We start from the raw sequence: 22190 nt of genomic DNA on the forward strand, positions 1-22190 counted from the left end.
GAAGAGGGAGATAATAAGAGAGTTTAAATTCATTATTCTACTGTAACTTCAGGGAGGAATGAGTCTGCGGATGATAAAACGCCGATCGAGAGACAACAGGACCGCTTCCGGATCAAGACGGAGCTAAAAGGTCCAACACAAAAGCCACACTCAAAATCTCTTTATATCAAAACACTGATTTTCATACATAAACTAACTATATATTAAAATCTTATTAATTTATCAATTCAAACATGATTTTAAAACCATTGTTTTTGAAACATTAAGCTGCTAACAAATTGCTTATAAGGCTACAGTAGTCAACCGTTGAAGAGGATCAAAAAAAAATTCACCAAAGTTGTCCTTAAGACAAGAACGCATTTAGTTCTAGGTTTTAGGACAACTTTGATATAATGCGCAATAATATAATGATTAATAATATAGATCAGAATTAAAACAGAGTCGTCAGACACGCACAATCAAATTCTTGAGTAGTTGCAGGCAGCCAAAATATTTTTAATAATTAGAAAATATTAAATGTATATTTTGTAGTCATTACGAGTGGCTTTTAACTATTAAATATGTCAATGTAAATATATTATTATGCATAAAATGTATATTTAAATAGGTTTTTAAATATTACGTTTATACGCACATATCACTAGATATCATATAAACCTATTACATATAAGTACACACACCTAACTATATATATATATATAATCTATTATTTATTTATATTATTTATTTATATGGTGTGTGTGTGTGGTTTTTTTTTACATGAAACTAAAACCGAAAGCGTCTGATTTCAAGCGTGACAAATTCATCTCAAAGTAGGGAGTATTTGTTGGACCTATTCTTTTTTTTTTTCAAGTCAGACCCGGATGTTCCCTCTCTCGCGTCTCGTGATGAGGTCTCCGTGCCGTGTCCTCACTCGAGTCGGAGCAGCGCTAAGATTATCCGGTCACGCTCTCCACGGAAGACCTCCGCGCGTGTACGGTATTCACGACCGTCAGGCCTCGCAATGCTCGAAACCATATTACATCACGACTCCCATCTTCTACGTCAACGCGTCTCCTCACATCGGTCACGTGTACTCCGCGGTCACCGCAGACTGCCTGCACAGATACAAACTCTTAAAGGGATACAACTCCAGGTTTGCCACAGGTGTGTTTTACACGTCTCTGTCCTGCATGACTTAATAGAAGTGAAACACTAACTTTATATACAGCATTTCATTAGCTCTTTACCTGTACTCTGCATAATGACAATAAAGTTGAATCTAATCTAATATCAGTGTTAAAGGGAGATGTTTGTATGTGCAGGTACAGATGAACATGGTCTCAAGATCCAGCAGGCAGCCAGTAATGCAGGGAAAGAGCCTCTGAGCTTCTGCACCGAGATCTCAGAGAGTTTCAAGCATGTTTTCCAAAGATGTAGCATCTCTTACACGGACTACATCAGAACAACAGAGCAGAGGCACACACGAGCCGTCGAAGACTTCTGGATGGTTCTCCAGAGCAAAGGCTTCCTCTACAAAGGCACGTATGAAGGCTGGTACTCCACTCCAGATGAAAGTTTTCTCACTCCAGCTCAAGTCACTGATGGCACAGACTCAGAAGGGAGACGGATCAAGGTTTCCAGTGAGAGCGGCCACAAGGTACCATCCTGGAATAACAGCCCATGCTCCATCAGAGGACCACACCATCTAAACACAGGGGTCTGCAAACATGCAGAAGTAGTATGGCCTGGGGTCACAGACAGCGTGTGTAAAGTTCAGTTAGGACACTTATGTAGTTTTTATAAACGTGCCATTACTGGTGTGCATCTGGAGATTAATCACCGAGTTCAAAAATGTTAGATTTAAATAATTAGATTGAGTTAACAACAAAAAATTTGATTAAAAAATTAGAATAAACAGGTTAAGTCTATATTATATAAAATAAAAAAAATTATATAATTAAGTGAATAATAAAATTAGATTAAAGTACACTTAAATTTTAAAATATTTAAAATGAAACTTAAATATAAATAATTATTAAAATAAATGAGTTGGAAAATACATAGATTAAAATATGAGTAAATTAAAAATTATAAACAATAAAAAATTGACAGGTACATAAAAATAATGTGTAAGTTAACTAAAAATTTGATTAAAATATATATAACTAAAAATGAGAAAAGATATGTAAAACAGACTTAAATGTATAAGTAAACAACAAAAGCTGATTAAAATAAATGATTAAGAAAGAATAATTAGATTTTTTCTTTAGATTAAAAGGGGACTAAATAATATAAATAAAACAAAAAATAGATTAAAAAATAAATATTAAATTAAAACAAATGAACTGACATCTAACAGTACAGTCCTAAAGTGAGCAAAAAAAATAAAATAAAATATAAACTAAATATTATCCAAATCATTTTTTACATTGGTGTACTATCTAGTATATTTTTAAATTAATTATTTAATGTACAACTAACATGAAACTATATAGCTAGCTGTCTTTTAAATTTTATTATATGAGGATGATTATATTTAGGGGTCTGTGACATCTGAAAGATAGTAAAGGTTGACTGATGTGGAATGAATATTTGGAAACAAGACTCATGTAGATTTTAGAAGACTGACATACACAAGACCTAATCAAATTCTCTGACAGGTGGAGTGGATGAAGGAGGACAATTACATGTTCCGTCTATCAGACTTTCGCACGGAAGTGCTTCGCTGGCTTCGATCGAACCCGAAGGTCATCCGGCCGGTGAAGTTTCATGACTTGGTTCTCCAGTGGCTGGAGGACGATGACATCCCAGATCTGTCAGTGTCCCGGCAGAAGAGCCGGCTCCAGTGGGGCATCCCAGTCCCGGGAGACCCGGAACAAACCATCTACGTGTGGCTGGACGCTCTGGTCAACTACCTGACGGTGGTGGGTTACCCTCAGAATCACGCTCAGTGGTGGACGGCGGTGCATCACGTCGTGGGTAAGGACATCCTCAAGTTTCACGCTATATACTGGCCGGCGTTCCTCATGGCTGCGGGGTTGCCTCTTCCTCGGATGATATACGTTCACTCCCACTGGACGGTGGAGGGGAAGAAGATGTCCAAGAGCCTCGGAAACGTGATCAACCCGTTGGACGCCATTGAGAAGTTCAGTGCGGATGGTTTGAGATACTTTCTCCTCAGACAAGGCGTTCCGGATTCGGACTGCGACTATTACGACGATAAAGTCGTGAAGGTGTGCAACAGCGAGTTAGCGGATGCTTTAGGAGGGCTGTTGAACCGCTGCACCGCGCCCTCGCTCAACCCCGCACAGCTGTATCCTCGCTTCTCCAACACCTGCTTCCCAAAGGAAGAGAACTGTGGGAAAGCCGTCTCGGATGATTACAGGATGATGGAGGCTGTATCAGCGCTTCCGGTCGTAGTAGAGCGGCACTTTGAGAATCTAAACATCTATAAAGCACTGGAGGCCATCAGCGCATGCGTGCGCCTCACTAACAGGTTCGTCCAAAGACACGCCCCGTGGAAGCTGGACCGGAAGGAGGACCAGCAGTGGCTTGACACCATCCTTCACGTGTCTTTGGAGTGCCTCAGGATGTATGGGATACTCCTGCAACCTGTGGTGCCAGGGCTTGCTCATAAAATCTTATCCAGGCTGGGAGTCGCGCCTGAGGAGAGGAGCTGGGATTCTCTTAACTTCCTGAGGAGATATGAAGGAGGAGACTGTGTGTTGGAAGGACGAGCGCTGGGTCCTGATTTGGGAGTGTTGTTTAGTCGTCTTGAGAGGAGCCCGGTGAAAAGGAAGACTCCCAAAATGGCAACAACACAAGACGAGGGAAAATCTTAATGAATACTTATAAGAGTTGATTTAATGATGTAGTCATGAAAGATAGTGAAGGTGTTGGGGTTCTATGATTCATGCTCACGGTCTATACAACGTACAACAAGGCATAGAAACTGACATTTTTTTTTTTTAATGAGAAATACACGAAACTGAAAAATTGTACAAATTGAAATAAAATTAAAAAAAAAAGTTGCAATAATCTTATAATTTCCTCTACTTCTTTTTACATAAACTCTTAACCTCATGGTTCACCTCAATGTTTCACAGAATGACTTTCTGAAATGCATGTCTGAAAACAACGTTTGACTCTACTGCAGCCGCGCCTCTTCTCTCAGAAAGCGCCACGTAGCAGTAAATCCGCTAAAACTACTCGATACCACTGATGAAATGCATTCAGACGCTCTCAGAAATACGAGTTGGTGTTCTGTCCAGGTTGAGTACCTAGGGAAAGAAAAACATCGTTTCAGTACAGAAAAGGACACATTTTGACTTTGCATTGATAAAGAACAGCACTAAGAATGAAAACAAATACAAAATGTATGAACTTAGAAAATACTAGGGCTTCGAGTTACGAAAAATCAAACAAGGTGAAGTACTTTTCATTTTTAAAGTATTTTAGGTTATTTTTTATATATAAAGCCCTTTTTGTCGATTTTCAGAATAACTACATATATGAATAACTGTATCCTGAAATATATATATTATATGTGACCCTGGAGCACAAAACCAGACTTAAGTGTCATTTTTTTCAAAATTGAGATGTATACATCATCTGAAAGCTGAATAAATAATATTTCCATTGATGTATGGTTTGTTAGGAGGACAATATTTGGTCGAGATACAACTATTTGAAAATCTGGAATCTGAAGGTGCAAAAAAATCTAAATATTGAGAAAATCATCTTTAAAGTTGTTCAAATGAAGTTTTTAGCAATGCATATTACTAATCAAAAATTAAGTTTTGCCATCCCATACAATTAGGAAATGTACAAAATATCTTCATGGAACATGATCTTTACTTAATATCCTAATGATTTTCGGCATAAAAGAAAAATCTATAATTTTGACCCATACAATGTATTTTGGCTATTGCTACAAATATACCCCAGAGACTTAAGACTGCTTTTGTGCTGCAGGGTCACATACTGTATATGGTCATACTGCCCACCCCTACTTGCTACTACTTACATGTTTCACTTTCAGATGATAAGCATATTTGAGGTCGATGAATGATTGAATGTGTGTATTTCCTGCCTGATATACAGTAATTAGCTCAAGGACCAGCTGTTAACGATCTGTCCAGACAGTTTTGTTCTGTGACTAACCGACTAATTTTGGGATCGACTACTGTTTATTTGTCTATTAAGGGGGGCAGCCCTACAAGAAATAAGAATTTATGTTGATATTGCTCCCGCCATGAGCATTTGAAAATGTTATGAGGGCAATGTACATCAAGCAAAGACACAGTAGTGTATCGTGGTTATAGTAATATAGGGTTCAAAGCATACTTGAGAGCTGCTGCTGGAGCTGTCTGACCAGCGCTGCGGTCTGCTGCTGCTGCTGGGTTTGCTGCATGCCTTGCTGCATGCCTTGCCGTGGGAACTGAGACAAAATACAGAAGGAAATGTTCAGAATATCCCCAAAAAAAAAGGTAAAGCAACAGACGCTTCTAGAACCGTTTTAGAAATGTTTATCTGAATAATTTGTTTCAGTAATCAGTACATGATGCATTTTAAAAGTACCTAATTGAAAGATGGTGCAGATGTGTAGTTCGGGGTCTTACCATGGGCTGCATTCCCAGGGCCTGGGGCGGGAGGCTGGGTGATGCCACCGGCTGCTGTTGAACCTGCTGCTGCGGCACCTGCTGAGGCTGAACCTGCTGCTGCTGGACCTGCTGCTGCTGTTGCACTTGTTGCTGAACCTGCTGCTGCTGCTGCTGTAAGACAAACACACAGATACCATGACATTACAGGCGAATCGTTGAAATGTAGGCGTTATGTGAAACGCGCAGTGTCCCACAATGCATTGGTGTGTGTGGTGTACGCACTCTGAGAGCTGGATGCTGTCTGATCAGCTGCTGCTGTTGCTGCTGGGCTTGCTGTTGTTGTTGTGTTGCTGGTCCATCATCTGATTGGTCCTCATGTTGGGGTGCATGGCTTGTGCTCCCATGTGACCTTGAACCAGGCTGTGCATCATAGGAGTCTGCTGCATGGACTGATGGGAAAACCTGAGACAGATGGTGAAAAGCTGAGCTGATGTGTTTTACACTCCAGTATAACATTACTAAATAAGTATGGGGTAACACTTTAGATCAGGGGTTCTCAAAGTTTACATTTCAAAGGTCCGAAATCTGAATTCTCACCGATGTCAAAAGGTCCGAAATAATTGTTACTGTTTTTAATAAACATGCTTATGACTTTATATAACAATTCAAATATGCTCATGACGCCATTAAAGGGATACTCCAACCCAAAATGAACATTTTGTCATTAATCACTTATCCTCATGTCATTCCAAACCCGTAAAAGCTTCGTTCGTCTTCAGAACACAATTTAAGATATTTTGGATGAAAACCGTGAGGCTTGTGACTGTCCCATAGAAGTTACTGCCAAATAAATAACAGTTGTCAAGGTCCAGGAAAGGTATGAAAGGTATATGATTGTCATATATATGGTTATATGGCACTGTTATTTATTTGGCAGTCTATGGGACAGTCACAAGCCTCACGGTTTTCATCCAAAATATCTTAAATTGTGTTCTGAAGACGAACGAAGCTTTTACGGGTTTGGAATGACATGAGGGTAAGTGATTAATGACAAAATTTTCATTTTGGGGTGGAGTATCCCTTTAAGTTGTACTTGCGTTTACTCTCTGAACTGTTACATACAGTACTGCATTTTTATCCCAATAAATGCCCAATAATGAAGTTTCACACATTTTCTGTTTCTGAAATAGTACTTCAATGTAACCTGCAGTCACTTCAACTGAATTGCTTAAATCTTGAATTATAACAGCAGTACGTTGTTATACAGCAGTGAATTATATTACTTTAATTTACATATCATGCAGCACAAACGTCCGTCTGTGTAACAAACTATGTGCATATTTACAGATGAACTCCATTCATGTTCATATTCCCACACAGTCAACAGTGATAGGTTTTTGGAAACGCTGTTTTGTACTTAAGTCTGTTGCGGTTCGGTCAGTTGAATGTGCTGCTAAGTTTGCCAGCAGAGAAAAACCTCGCAGAAATCATGGGGCGAAACCAGACCGGTTTCAAACCAAAACAAAAACAGACATTCTGACAAAGAACGCACATTTCAAAGTAGAGTAACAGGCTGAAGTACTGTTTTTTTTTTTCCGAAAAACAAGTGTGAACTTTTTTAGCATGTTTCCTAAATATCTGCAAACATGGTATTTTTTATGCTTTAGCACAGTAAAAAAAATATACTTACAGCACCTTTAAGGAACACATATCCATTAACTAAGAGTCCTCAAACTCCTAATTTGCTGCTTATTAATTAAGGTAAGTAAGGCAGTTGCTGTAGTAGTTATATTTAGGTACAGGGCAAAGTTAAGTGACCTAGAAAATACTTGTGCAGAATAAGGCATTTATGTGCTTTATAAGTACTAAAAAAAGCCAATATTTAAGTTTAATAAGAAACGAGTTAATAGTGAATAGTGTTCCCTAATCTAAAATGTTGCCAAAGTATGGCTGTATAGAAAATGCATGCATATGATACCAATATAGAGAGGTGATTTTTTTTATTTTATTTTTTCATTTTATTTTGAAAAACCGAGACTAAAGAGTTAAAAATTTCAATATATGCAATACATGCTATATATTAGATATCAATCTGCATGTGTTATGATAATATTTGGTAGCTCCTTTGAACACATCCACAAAAACAAATCCATATTTAATGAAGGACACAAAAAGATCGGAACCGAAAGTGGCAAGACCTGATTTACAGCACAAGGAAGTTTGATGAAAAAACATGCAAGCACTTTCAACCGACGAAAGCAAGTTTAGTTTTACTTTGAAAATACTATTTTGAAAAAGCTTGTTATCTTTGCCGTTTACCTCACGTTACACTATGGAGGCTCTCTTTTATTTTATTTGATTCCTCAGTGTTTGCTAAACGTTCTGTAATTTATTAGTCGGTATATAATACAGCATGCGGTGTATGCCATGCCTCATCTTATTCGTTTGAGTTAATAAACGTTTTGTAAGCAAGTTTGTCATTGTATCTTATTTTATTGTTGTGCTTCTTAATTAAGAATAACCATGAATCCATCTTTTGTTTTAGTCTTGAAAAGTGAGAGGTATGTAGATGCATGTAAGCAAAACAAAAAATTATATTTTCTTGTAAAACGTGACAAGATCGCGAATACAAAAGTGAATGCACTCGAAGAAGCCCGGCTTATAACACAGCAAAAGAGGAACTCCTGTTCACAAAATTCAAATCACAAATAATACTACTGATGAAAAAGAACGGGTTGAGTGTTATTCATTTATATGATAATTAATGCTGGGCAACGATTTATTTTTTTATTAATTTTTATTTTTATTTTTTTAAAATCGTGATTAATCGCATGATTTTTTCTGCGATTAATCGCATTGTTATGCGCAAAAATCAATAATTAATTCAAAAGTACTGTATAGCACACTTTTATTTTAAAAGTACTGCTTTATGAACAAAAGTGCGATAACATTTGATTTGCAAACACTCAAATACAAAATAAGGTGCTTTTTTACAGCAGTATTCCCCCTTAACATAGCAGCAGTTAAAATATTTATTATTGTAAATCTCAACTTAAACATTAATGTAATCAATTAAAATCTCCTTTTCATATAATTCTTGTATTCTTGTGATGGTGCATCTTGACACCATGTCCATACCGGATTATTAATTATTAAAAATAATAATAGTAATTGCGTTAATGCATGATAAAATAATTTTCGCATTAATTAATTAATGCGTAAACGCGATAATAACGTGTTAACTTGCCCAGCCCTGATGATAATATAATAAATCAGGAAACTAGATGAGGTAAAACAAATCATGGGTAAGAATTGACTTTCTATTGATTTGTGTTTTATAGGTGCAATAATTCTAATGATATTTCTCAAATGACAACAATCATGATCAATAATCACGATTATAATTTTTAGCAAAATAATCATCAGTTTAACCATTACGAAGCATGACTTAAATTTGACTAAAACGGACAGACTTTTAGTTAACACTATCTGATTATTTTAGGCGAGGTGCTAAAACCAGGACCAAGCCAAGCACTTTTGTCTGTGACTGACCTTTGCGTGTTTGGCACGGTGTGTGTGCGTATGCTGCAGGAGCCTGCTGATGGACGTAGCCGCTAGGTCTTGGCTGCATTTGCCTAAGAGGGTCCACCATGGCTGGGTTTGTGCCAGGATGTCCTCCCTGGAAGCCCTGGTTACCGTACGAGGCAGGACCTATTCCTCCGGGCTGAGAGGGGTGTGGCTGCATCCCCATGTGTGAGCCGTAGGTGGTGTAGCCCTGGGAAATGTTCTGAAGAGAGAGAAAAACATGGGATGTCATCAACGGGTTTCAGCAAATGCTGAATATATCAACAATGCAAATTTGCCTGTACTTGCCTGAGTCGGCTGCATTGATGCATACTGCTGATTAGGGGCCACTTGTCTAATCTGCGCTTGTCCAAGTAAATGATTATGATTCTAGAGAAGTGCAAACAGAGCATAAAAAACACGAATGCCTTCCATTTCCTGAAAATTATCATCAGACCTTCTGAATGAATATCCACAAATCACTAGGAGACACACAAAGGAAAAAAAAAACAGAAGTTGCTTGCACATGGAAACACATCGCCATGATGGTCTACGTCAAACTTTAAGAGTGACAATTTTTTTTTAATTTTTTTAATTGACGTGACCCATACATGGAAGCATGTTTCTGCCACTGCCACTGAATAAAAATAAAAAAAAGTTACCACGACTTTTTCTAGTTTTTCTGACGTTTTCTCAAAATTGTGTGCGATAAAGTCGCAATTGTGTTTTGTGAATTCACCTTTTGTGAATTGTGATGCATAAATAAGCAATTTCAATAAATAATGTTAGAAGTGCGAGACATAAACATGCGATTCTGAGAAATAAAGTCAGAATTGCAAGATAAAAACTTGCAATTGTAAGAAAATAACTTTTCCCCCTCAGAATTAAACTCGCAATTGCGAGTTTCTCACAATTCTTAGAAAAGTCGTCAAAACTGTGAGAAAAAAAGTCAGAATTACAATGTAAACTCGCGATTGAGAGAATTGCGAGATTTTTCCGTAATTGAGGATTTATATTCCACGATTGCTAATTTATAACTCACAAACTGCGAGTTTATATCATGCAATTCTGAGGAAAAACAAATTGTGAGATAAGTCCCAATTCCATTTTTTTATTTTTTATTTAATAGCTTAAATAGGCTTCCATACCCATATATATTAAATTAAAATTAAAATTTAATATATATATATACACAACCATTTACATGCAATCAAGTCAAGCCATAATAATACTTGTTGCGAAGCCTGGGGTTTTACCACACATCTGCTGGTTTTGTTTTGAAGACCTGGCAACCCTGTTTCCCAGTCCAAGCCTCTACTCTTTTTTTTTTTTTTTTTTTTAATTTTAGTGAGAATACCATCTCAACAGTCATTTATAAACACAATTTACAGCACACCCCAAAAACTTTTACAAGCTCGCAGTGTACATTACAGGCTCAAGATGCTCAAACACCCAATTTTTATTCTTCGTAAAGCTGGTTACATGTCAGCATCAATTGGCTGCATTTACACTGAAAGTCTTAATGCACAGAACCGATCTTTTGACCATATCAGATTTTTTTGGCCCATCTGTTTACATTCAATTTGGACACAAATATTGACATGATTGTGAAGCTTGTTATGCGCAATATCGCAGATATTGGATATGTATCTGATTTAAAACCACATTTGGAAGTGGCTCAGATCGGATGCAAAAAAAAAATCAGATCTTGTGCTGAGTTTTGTGTTTACACGTCTGCAACAAATTCCAATCTGTGTCAGATGTGAGCAAAAAAATTGGGATTTTTTAGTGCCAGTGTAAATGCAGCTCACGTGTGTTTTTGGTCTGGGGTCTTGATCAGTAAAACCAGACTCACCAGTCTGACCTGTAGCTGTTGACGGAGAAATCTGCCCCTGAGCCATGCTCTGTGGGGGCTTATAGCCCATCTGGAACTGCTTGTCCATTCCCATCATGTTGCCCATGCCAGCACCCGGCATATTAACCATGTTGTAGGGGGGACGTGGAGGAATTTTGCCCATAGGACCCCTGGGACGGAAAGGGGGCTCTAAACCGGGACCTCCTTAGGGGTAAAAATACGAGTGAAAAACAAAATCTCACGATGCTAAAATTACTGAAAACAACTGCTTTATGAAGTTCAAAAGGAAAAGAGGTTAAAGGGCATGCACTGACCTGGTGGTAGAGGCTGGTTTGGGCATACATGTTCATCGGAGTCGGGTAACCCCCATTCGGAAAGGCATGTTTGACTGGTTCATCTCAGATCAGGAGCCATGCCTGGCGTGTACTGCAAGACTGGGTTGTGCGGCTTGTAGTCCTAGACCACAGGAAATGGTTGCAATTTGATTTTAAAAGAAAACTTGATTTTATGACTTTTTAACTCATTGATAGAATTTTCTGGATTTCCTTGTTTTCGCTGTTATACAGTAGGAGCCAGATGCATGCAAAATACAGTTATACAGTAGGAGCCAGATGCATGCAAAATACAGTTATACAGTAGGAAACACATGCATGTAAAATAATGCAATGATCAAACATTTTCTGAAGCACAGAAATCAAAACTCCCTAATGTTCTTGAATCAAACTCACAACCAATAATTTGATCATCAATCTGAATCTTATACGGAAGAGTTTGACTCCACCTATGTTTTGCTCATCATTCTGAATCCAATCCAGACGTAGACAAGACTTAGGAGTTTTTAGCCAAGCTGTGAGCGCTTGAGAGTGCTTCTGCGGTGCAGCGTTTTATATTCAGTTGAGATGCATTGGTTGCTATGATACAGAATATCTGTGGAAGTGTTACAGAGGAATAAATGTCGAGCGCGTAACGCTCAGCGTGAAATAAATGCTCAGTGCCTCGTCAACACTTGTGTTTTTTAAAAACCGCGGCGCTCCTATTGAAAACAATTTAAAAAAAAAAACACACTAGCCTCGGGAAAAAAAAAAACACTTTGGCCTTAGTCTGATTTTCAAAACGTGTTTTTCTTTCATGAAACTTGCCCACATTCAAGTGTTGATGAATGAAGCTAGAATAATTTTTTTTTCTGGTCTAAAAGCAGAGGATCTGTTCTTTCTTTTGACATATTGCATGTTGCATGTGTACAATAAAATATTCTAGGGGCCATACATTTTTTTTTTGAAAACGATCAAAAGTGACTGGCAACTTAAAAAAAAAAAAAAATATGCACACAGGGAAGGAGTTGATAAGAAAATTACTTCTAAAGGATCTAATAAAAAACACAAATATATTCATAGGAGATGCATTTTTTGCTTCTTTTCTCATGTTTACCTCTTGTTTATTTGCGGATGTCGGTTTCTTTTTCTTTTTCTTCTTACTGGGGTCAGCTGCGACACTAGAGGCGCTCTTCTCCGGCTTCCCTGGATCCACCTTCTTGTCCGGCTCAGGAGGCACGGGTGTGGGTGGCTCCTCCTCCTCTTGGGGCAGGTTGAGGGGCGCCAGATAGTAACTGCGTGGTTTGGGCTTTATGTGGGTGTGGTAAAGCAGGAGCCGCTGCTGCTCCTCATACTTTGTGACTTTGCGGTCGACCCGCACAGACCCAAACCAGCCCCAGGACAGCGGAGCCGAGTGCTTCAGCCCCTCGAACACGTCCCAAGGAGAAATCTTCTGCTTAGTGGACACCTGAAGACCCTGTGTGTGAGAAATCACAGTGCAAAGGTAAGCGGATGTCCAGAAGCTGAGCAGCGCTGCCACACCTATAATGTGCTACGTACCTCTTTTTCGAATCCAGCGATTTTGTTGCCCTTTGTGTCAATGAGGGACCCCTGGGGCTCACAGGTGATGACATCACGCGTCTGCTTGGGCAGAGGCAGCAACTGCCGCACTTTCTCCAAGCTCTCGGACTGACGGTCACCGAGCTCTTTCTGCAGGGCAAAGCAAACCAGACTTACATTTCCAGAGGAAAAGTGAGTGGCACTTGTCTGCGCAAAATCACTCCCAAGATGATATAACGTTGCTTATTACAGTTGCTACGGTAGACTACAGCTTAAAAAAATAAGATTTTTTTAAAGATGTTTTTGAAAGAAGTCTCTTCTGCTCACCAAAGCTGCATTAATTTGATCAAAAATGCAGTAAAAACAGTTAAATATTATTGCAATTCAATTTCTATTTGAATATAGCTTAAAATTGAATTTATTCCTGTGATGTAAAGCTGAATTTTCAGCATCATAACTCCAGTCTTCAGTGTGGTAAAATAAATAAAGGCATAATATTTTGAGAATAAAGTCGCAATATTTTAGGAATAAAGTCATACGAATAAGAGATTAAAGTCATAATATTTTAAGAATAAATTTTTTATATTTTAAAAATAAATTCGTAATATTTTAAGAAAAAAGTCATACAAATATGAGATTAAAGTCATAATATTTTGAGAATAAAGTCATAAATATTTTGAGAATAAATTCGTAATATTTTAAAATAAATTCGTAATATTTTAAGCATAAAGTCATACAAATATGAGATTAAAGTCATAATATTTTGAGAATAAAGTCAATATTTTTGAGAATAAATTTCGTAATATTTTAAAAATAAATTTGTAATATTTTAAGAATAAAGTCATACAAATATGAGATTAAAGTCATAATATTTTTGAGAACAAAGTCGTAATATTTTAAGAATAAAGTCATAGCGATGAGTTAAAAGTCATATTTTGAGAATAAAGTCGTAATATTTTAAGAATGAAGTCAAAGCAATATGAGATTAAACTCATAATATTTTGAAAATAAAGTCATAATATTTTGAGAATAAATTTGTAATATTTTAAGAATAAAGTCATAGCGATGAGTTAAAAGTCATATTTTGAGAATAAATTTGTAATATTTTAAGAATAAAGTCATAGCATTGAGATTAAAGTCACAGTAGTTTTAGAATAAAGTAGTAGCAATATTGGATTAACAGTCATAATATTTTGAGAATGAAGTAGTGTAATAATGTTAATTAATATGAAGTTTCACCTACTCCACCAGAAAAAAAAAAAAAAAAGTCTGTGGCGTCCAACCTTTGTGCCTCACATGTATTTAACATTAAAAACAGCACTAAAAACAAAGGTTGAAGTGGGCTCCAACTCATTCTCTGAGGTCAATAACAATCACAGTTTTGCTCAGTCTCACCCTGAGCTTCTTGACCAGGTTCATGTAGGCCCTCTTATTCTCCTCCATGCTGCCCTGAGAGATGCTGGACATGTCCGCCGCCAGAGTGCCGTTAATCAACACGCTCAGCATGTCTAACACCGTAGTGAACAGCTCACTAATGGAAAACAACAAACATCATTCAACTCTGTGACTGTAGAGCAAAGACGGTCGGTGGCTGAATGAAGGGTGTGTCAGATCTCACTTGTTAGACTGCATGTCCACCGTGCCACTGCTGATGATGTCCAGCAGAAGCACCGCCCACTCCGTCGTCTGCTGTGTGCTTCGCTGCACCGTATCAAACATCCCGCCCACCTAGACCACGTGACACCAAATAAGAAATGAGCTCAGTGTAGTTTAACCACATCTCGGTGACATGCATTTGTCTTTTAGGCAGAGTTTAACCTCGGGCATGCCATACAAGGAAATGAGATTGATGAGAGGCAGATCAACACTCAGATTGTATTTCTTTGGTCAGCCTAAGGCAGATGATGAGATGAGAGACAGAGATAATGGTTGCGCACCAGATTGAGCCGCAGCTTCAAGGCCTCGTGCATCATCTGCTTGGAATTGCAGTCGTCCTGGTACTGGTCCTCACGCCAGTTAGTCACAATCTGATAGGAGAGGAATACACCACATCAGTCTGAAGAGCTGAGAAGCATTGACTGAGTCACACGGTGTGAGCTGATGAAGTACCTGCTGGACTTGGCTGTAGAGGGAAGTCAGGAGACCCTCCCTCTGCTCGTCTTGTCCCTTGAGACACGTCAGCACCAGAGAGAGGAAGGGCTGCTGGCTCAGGAGAGACATACTGAAAGAGAACAGGACACAGAGGAAAAGGTAATTCTTGATAATACAGTCACACATGTTATTATTGTGATATACCGTGTTACCGAACCACGCCTAGACTCTAAACACAAAACAAGAAGCACAGTTTTTTATTTACCTTGAACTCTATATTATTATTAAGTGTTGTTGTTTAGAATCACACTTACACTACTGTTCACAAGTTTGGGGTCAGTAAGAGTTCAAGTCAACCTGTGATTCCAGAGGTATTCAAAAGTAGTATATAAAATATATAAATAAATTATATATATATATGGGTCAAGACGTTAAATGTCCGCATCAAAGGAAATGTACAAAAGTGATTGTGTCCATAGAAAGCACATTAAATGTAAGTAATGTGTCTACTTTTAAGGTTTTAAATAAGTTTTTGGGGAATAAAATGAAAAAATTTGGTTGAAATAATGTTACATTGTCATTCAGTGTAACACAATATTTATGTAAAAATTCAAACAACATGCTTATTCTGATGTGTGCATATTAAAATATCTAAAAGAATAATGGAGCATACTAAATTTTATTGTGCTTTAAATTAGTAAAAAATTCTTACTGACAAATGGGCAAAACCTAGGACAGTGGCAAATGTTAAAAATGTAAAATTACAACTCATTAGTATTTGGGGTGAAAGTAATTAGTCTTTTAATATGTCATAAATTGATTTCTGTTGTAAATATGCCTGACAAGATTGTTACACTGAATGACATTTTACTGGGTGTCTTCTGTAAATCAGGGGAAAATGTATGATATTTATTTTTTTCTCAGATAAACAAAAACAAAATTGCATTAAATAAAACAGAAAACCTTTTGCATTTTTGGGGGGAAAAACTACAACAATTTAAAGCAGTATTACACTTTTTCGTCTTTGACCCATATATATATATATATACTGTTTTTATTTGTATATTAACTTTTTTGTTTGTGTTTTTTGTCTCTCTCCCTCTCTCTCTCTATATTTTTTTTTATTATTATTATTATTATAATTTTTTTTTAAGAATTTATTCTTTAATTTCACAAGGACAGATTAAATTGCTCAAAAGCGACAGTAAAGCCATTTATAATGTTACAAAATATTTAAATTTTAAATAATCCCTGTTCTTTTGAACTTGTATATATCAAAGAATACTTAAAAAAAAAAAAAAAAAAAGTATCAGTTTCCACAATAATAAGCAGCACAACTGCTCTTAACATCGTTAATAAGAAATCAGCATATTAAAATAATTTCTGAAGGATCATGTGACACTGTCATAGAAACTCATCTTGGAGGGCAGTATAATTTTGTTTCTTTTCGTTTAGAACGACTTTCAAAACCTGTATATCTTGGCAACATGTTTAGGCACATTTGAGACACTACACATCAGGAGAAAAGCGACAGTGTAAATAAAGCTGTTGTTAAGTCTAATACCTTTTTTGTTTCTGCCGATCTCTTTCTTTCCGTGAGGAGGGTCCCAGGTGCTGTCCCTTCTCCAGCTCTTCGCCCGCAGCCTTCAGCACGTGACCCTGCACTGAGGTGGGCAGCTTACCAATCAGAGGGGCCACTAACCAGACCCCTGAACGCTCGGAGGAACTGGAGGAAACACAACAGTGTTTGAGAAACAAGCAGGGCATGAGCTGCACAGCATCGCTTTCTTCTTACAGCTTAGACACTGACGGGAACATTGCTGTGTGTTGTTTGAAGAAGAGAAGGCCAGTCCATCGACTCAGCAAACTGAAAATAACTAAGAACACAGAGCCCTCAGCTACAAAGCAATGATTGGGGTCACCGACCTGAGCACAGGTTTGAGTTTGCTGGCACTGTTGCTATTGGAGACGGAGCTGCTCGAAACCGCAGAGCCATTCCAGGTGGGGTTACTAGAGTTCATCTCCGCAGACTTCTGGAAGACTTCGATGGTGGCCTTCGCTATGTTCTCCAGAAGAGAATACAGCTCCTGTAAAGAGTGGGTTCAGATGAACAAACCTAAGAAGAGACGAGAAATCATCAAACGGTGATGAACTCAGCAAACACGCTTCGGCTTACGTTATTTAGCTTTGCTTGATCATGAGCTGCAGCTCGAGAGACGACTGTCTCATGGTCCACTGGTCCATGTTCTGTAAGCAGACGGAATATGGAAAGAATGCTTTTAAAGCAATCAAAGCAGAGCTGAAGAGCCCCAGCTGGATGTTAATTGTCTATGAAGATGAAAACCGATCCAGAATAATGAGCTGCTGTGAGACCCACACAAATCATTCATGGCTTAAAGGCTAAAGGGTGTGAAATTAATAATTAAGCTCAGGGAAATGACTCTCTGTTCACTCTCTGCCGCTCTTCCACTCGCTGTCTAAAACACCTGTTTGTCTTCACGTATGCAGGTCTAGTCTACTGGGTTTTAACGCTGAAAGTCGCATTTTTTGCACTGACAGCTTCACCAAATGACTGTTTTCAAACAGGTTTTCAAAAACTCCTCCACAAATGTGTGTTTAACAGTGTTTCCCCAGGACTCTGTCTTCTGTGAGACTATGGTGGGTGGACACCTAACCAAGAGAATATCTAGAAAAGTTTGTACATATTTAAGTTAAAAAAAAAAAAAATTAAGGACTCTAACTCCTTTTCAGTCTGCAGTGATTTGTACCAGGACTTTAAAGTGGACTAAAAACCTATTTTTTGTTGTGACGGTGTGTCAGTCCACATCACATTCACACTGGTATTTTTAGGAAAGCCAAACAATTTAAATATAATAATATAAATTATTAAATAAATTACTATTATTATTATTATTAAGACAGAAACTTGAAAAAGACCCACTTGAAAATTCTCAGTTTCTCTGGATTTACGATTTTTATTAACGTGTTTTGAGTTAAATGTGATTTTCATTTTATTCTGTAAACTACTGATGACATTTCTTCCAAATTTTAAATAGAAAATGTTGTCATTGAGAGCATGGAATGGTCAAAATTGGTCAAAATAACAAAAAAAGATGCCATGTTTTCAGACATGTTTATATTCATTTTTAAAACCCCTTAACTGTCACCCCCCATTTTTTAAAAATAGGCATTAAAGTGCACTATCCAACTTAAATTTTATTAACACATTAAAACATAGAAATAAAGACCTAAGGTTGGTCTCTAATAAAATAAGAAAATTATCACAAAATTGAAAAATTTAAATAAAATAAAAAAAAAATAAGTATCAAAAAGTTATAGAAGTTTAAATGTACTGTAAATAAAATGCGCTATATTAATTTTATTATATTTTATTTATTATAAATATTTTACATAACAGGTTTTTACTCTAAAATTGGTCTCAAATATAAGCCTTGTGTCTAAATAAGTTATGTTCCAAATTTGAAGTTGATCTGAAAAAAAATTGAGGTTTCCTGTGAGATTTTATTTAGGGCGTCATACCACAAACAGCCACCGGGAGCCATCAAAACTCCTTTGAATTTTGTTTAATGAATTTTTCCCTAGATTTCTCTGTCAATTTACTTCAGTACTCAAAATAACCACCGAATATGGAATCCCGAGACTCAGACCTTTCCAATGATATGTTTGTTGCCAAGATTATAAAAAGTTTTTGATTCTAAAAGACCGTAATGCATTTTGTAATATGACACTTGACTCCGCCCACTAAGGGGGAAGGAGACCGCCATAACAATTTAAAGTACCATTTCCATGGTAACGCAATGTCCGATTTCAAAATGGTTTTCACAGGATGAATCTTGGGCTTCTAAGCTTTCAAATGATATATAATTTATGATGATTACTAAAAGATTTTATAGAGAAAAAGGACAACCAAAAAAAAGAGCACCAAGCGTCCCACAGGTGGGACGGTGACAGTTAGACAATACCAATGTTTTAACTTCAGAAGAGTTAAGAAGTCAATATTTGGTGGAATAACCTAAAAACACTTGTTATTTTGACCAATCATTATTTTTCTGGGAAAAAAAAAAAATTGAAAGAAATGTTATCAGACCTTTATAGAATAAACAAATCTTAACATTTTACTCAATCCCATAAATAGTAAATCCAGAGAAACTGAGAATTTTCATGTGGCCTCTTGTTTTGTTTTTTTTTTCGTAGCTGTATATACAATACATAATGTGTCTTAATTTCTTCACAAGTGCTAAACCCTGGAGCTTTTATTTTGGTGGAAAACTGCAAGCAGGCCTTAAATTTCGATGACAGCAGGAATACAAACACTTCTCATTACTAACCTAATGAAATGACTTAAACATGTCCACAAAACTTTCAAATTCATGCGACTGAAAAAAAAGTGAACCTGGTGCACATTGTGCTCCCAAATGCACAAAAAATATACAAAATATCAGCATATGCATAGAGTGAGTTTCTGCATTTACTGTGAACCATACGCTCAGAGCAACAGCACAAAACACACAGGGTCTTTTGTTATTATAGGTGTAAAGATATTTTTGGTTCTGTATGAAACTGGCAGGATGGATTATGGCACGGGAAACACTGTAATGTTTAAAGTAATATTTAAATGTATCAACTTAAAGGTTTTGATGTAATCAGCTGCCTGTAAAATTCACTCTATACTACTATAAAAAGCTGAGGAGCAGATGTTCTGATGGGGTCATGTGAGAGCGTGTGACCTGCAGGATGCGCTTGATGCGCTGTCTCTGAGGATTCTCGCCCTCCTCGCTGTCCAGCTGCCTGTGTGGGTAACAGATGAGCTGCAGCAAGCGCTGAGCCTGGATGTTCACCAGCACCGGATCCTGCAGAGCACTGCTGTCCTCCGACAGAGACTTCAGACACCGCTCACCCACCCACTCCTGAACCAGAGAGAAAAAAAAAAAAAAACATGTATTTCCAGAAGATTGGAAAAAATTCACATCCTCATTTTCTAGCCGAGTGGTTAGGATGTGAAAAATGTGACCCTGGAGCACAAAACCAGTCTTAAGTCTCTGGGGTATATTTGTAGCAATAGCAAAAAAATACATTGCATGGGTCAAAATTATCAATTTTTATTTTTTGCCAAAAATCATTAAGATATTAAGTAAAGATCATGTTCCATGAAAATATTTAGTAAATTTCCTACCGTGAATACATCAAAACTTAATTTTTGATTAGTAACATGCATTGCTAAGAATTCATTTAGACAACTTTAAATTGATTTTCAGATCTCAATTTCAAAAATTTTACCCTTAATGACTGGTTTTGTGGTGTAGGGTCACATATTTCCACAATTTCAGTCTACACTGGTATTATAATATGGATTATAACAGCTAAAAAACTACTCCAAGTATGACAATCTGATCCTTTTTAAAGCCTCACCTGCTGGCAGATGCTCTTCAGCACATACTTGGCGTAAACCACCAGACTGGCCGTTTCAATCGAGACATTACGTCCTCCGGATTTTTTGGAGCCCATGTCATCTTCTCCGATGTCGTCCAATCCAGCAGAGTGAGAGAAGCCTGAACCTTTCAGCTCTGCGTCTCCTGGAGAAATAAACACACAAAGTCACAGATTTCAGGGACCATCAATTCTGAACGCATAAACTGTGTCTCACTGTCTACATCTCCCACTCCTCTGAACTTTAATCTGTTGCTTCTGGCCAGAACATCAGCCATAATAAACCTCCCTCCAATGAAAAAGTCCACCGTTGTCCAACAGAGCATGATCTGTGCATATTTCTCTCCTGATTCAGACCAGATTACTTTTTCACTGGCATACGTTTTTTTACTTCACAAGATGTTAATTGATGCACTAGTGTGGTTTTATATTTAAAAACATTTGTTTTTTTATCATCTGTTTGGACTCTGATTCTGACGGCACCCATTCGCTGCAGAGCATCCATTGGTGAGCAACTGATGCACTGCTACATTTCTCCAAACCTGATGAAGAAACAAACTCATCTGCATCTAGATGGCCTGAGGGTGAATACATTTTTTAGCAAATTTTTTCATTTTTGGGTGAACTATTCCTTTAATCTCCCTGTTTGACTGGCTAAAACGTGAATGCACAATAGAAAAACTAAAGTCTCAAAGTCTCACCCAGCATGAAAACAGCCTTTAACACGGCAAACACGGCTCCCACCACAATGCTGTTCTGAGAAGCAGCCAGCAGATGTCGGTCGCAGGACGATCGGATGCCCACTGTGGATTTGTCTGTGGACAGAAAACATTATTCTCAGCTTTATGGGTTCATCTAGAGTCGTTCAGGTGGGATGTGTAAAAAGAGAGATTGAGTTGATTTGGAGGGAGTTGTAACTGATTTGGTGCCGTCTTGAGGACAGGGGTTGCGCTGCGGGGTTCTGAACAGATGAAGCAGGATCCTACAAGTAAGTCTGGCTCCAGATTCAGAATCCTGCTCACTACAGGCTGAACACACACACACACACACGTCACAACCGGCATCTTATATTGAAAGGCACTGGCTTCAGAATATGACTCCATTTCTGGCTCACAGCTGCATTAACGCAGTACAAACAGAACGAATCGATCACAATACTGCAGACCGCCAGACAGTCCACATGTGACTCAAACGAGCAGAATAAACAAACACCCAGGCATAAGAATCCTTTGAAGTACCAAGAAGGATCCTCAGACTTGATTTGAGGTGTTGGTTCAACCAAACACACATTCAGTCATGAATTGTTCAACCATATGTGACCCTGGAGCACAAAAGCAGTCTTAAGTCTCTGGGGTATATTTGTAGCAATAGCCAAAAATACATTGTATGGGTCAAAATTATCCATTTTTCTTTTATGCCAAAAAATCATTAGGACATTAAGTAAAGATCATGTTCCATGAAGATATTTTGTAAATTTCCTACTGTAAATATATCAAAACTTGATCAGTAATATGCATTGCTAAGAATTCATTTGTACAACTTTAAAGGCGATTTTCTCAATATTTAGATTTTTTTTTACACCCTCAGATTCCAGATTTTCAAATAGTTGCATCTCGACCAAATATTGTCCGATCCGAAACCATACATCAATGGAAAGCTTATTTATTCAGCTTCCAGATGATGTATACATCATCAATTTCGAAAAATTGACACTTATGACTGGTTTTGTGGTCTAGGGTCACATGTGTTGTTCCAAACTGAATGACACAAATGTTG

General features: G+C 37.5%; 2 protein-coding genes across 2 annotated transcripts in view; one reads left to right on the top strand and one right to left on the bottom strand.

Moving 5' to 3' along the window:
- Positions 1-113: 113 nt before the first annotated feature.
- LOC109087413 (methionine--tRNA ligase, mitochondrial) lies at positions 114-3824 on the top strand. The gene is made up of 4 exons (XM_042770417.1): positions 114-130; positions 858-1146; positions 1305-1639; positions 2643-3824. Exons 2-4 carry the CDS (start codon positions 864-866, stop codon positions 3822-3824), a joined length of 1800 nt encoding a protein of 599 aa, XP_042626351.1. The 5' UTR covers positions 114-130; positions 858-863.
- A 106-nt stretch (positions 3825-3930) lies between these two features.
- The window catches only part of LOC109109726 (mediator of RNA polymerase II transcription subunit 12-like), a 38642-nt gene continuing 20382 nt past the window's right edge, over positions 3931-22190 (bottom strand). The window contains 26 exon segments of the mRNA XM_042770419.1: positions 3931-4262; positions 5329-5422; positions 5604-5756; positions 5868-5932; positions 5935-6047; positions 9134-9372; positions 9459-9539; positions 11014-11031; positions 11033-11208; positions 11319-11339; positions 11342-11369; positions 11372-11403; positions 11406-11460; positions 12433-12792; positions 12876-13025; positions 14271-14406; positions 14494-14603; positions 14813-14902; positions 14985-15096; positions 16531-16692; positions 16893-17063; positions 17152-17213; positions 19715-19894; positions 20397-20560; positions 21116-21229; positions 21332-21442. Of these exon segments, the coding sequence (XP_042626353.1) occupies positions 4225-4262; positions 5329-5422; positions 5604-5756; positions 5868-5932; positions 5935-6047; positions 9134-9372; positions 9459-9539; positions 11014-11031; positions 11033-11208; positions 11319-11339; positions 11342-11369; positions 11372-11403; positions 11406-11460; positions 12433-12792; positions 12876-13025; positions 14271-14406; positions 14494-14603; positions 14813-14902; positions 14985-15096; positions 16531-16692; positions 16893-17063; positions 17152-17213; positions 19715-19894; positions 20397-20560; positions 21116-21229; positions 21332-21442 (3035 nt within the window). The 3' untranslated portion in view covers positions 3931-4224.

This window comes from Cyprinus carpio, chromosome A14 (assembly GCF_018340385.1).
Source record: "Cyprinus carpio isolate SPL01 chromosome A14, ASM1834038v1, whole genome shotgun sequence".
Taxonomy (NCBI): Eukaryota; Metazoa; Chordata; class Actinopteri; order Cypriniformes; family Cyprinidae; genus Cyprinus; species Cyprinus carpio.

What these genes read in the sequence shown, in the direction of transcription:
- LOC109087413 (XM_042770417.1), top strand. Translation starts at nt 864, where the DNA reads ATGTTCCCTCTCTCGCGTCTCGTGATGAGGTCTCCGTGCCGTGTCCTC. An exon ending in CAACTCCAGGTTTGCCACAG is followed by an intron (nt 1,147 to 1,304) that starts GTGTGTTTTACA and finishes TTGTATGTGCAG; the next exon opens with GTACAGATGAACATGGTCTC. An exon ending in CCAGTGAGAGCGGCCACAAG is followed by an intron (nt 1,640 to 2,642) that starts GTACCATCCTGG and finishes ATTCTCTGACAG; the next exon opens with GTGGAGTGGATGAAGGAGGA.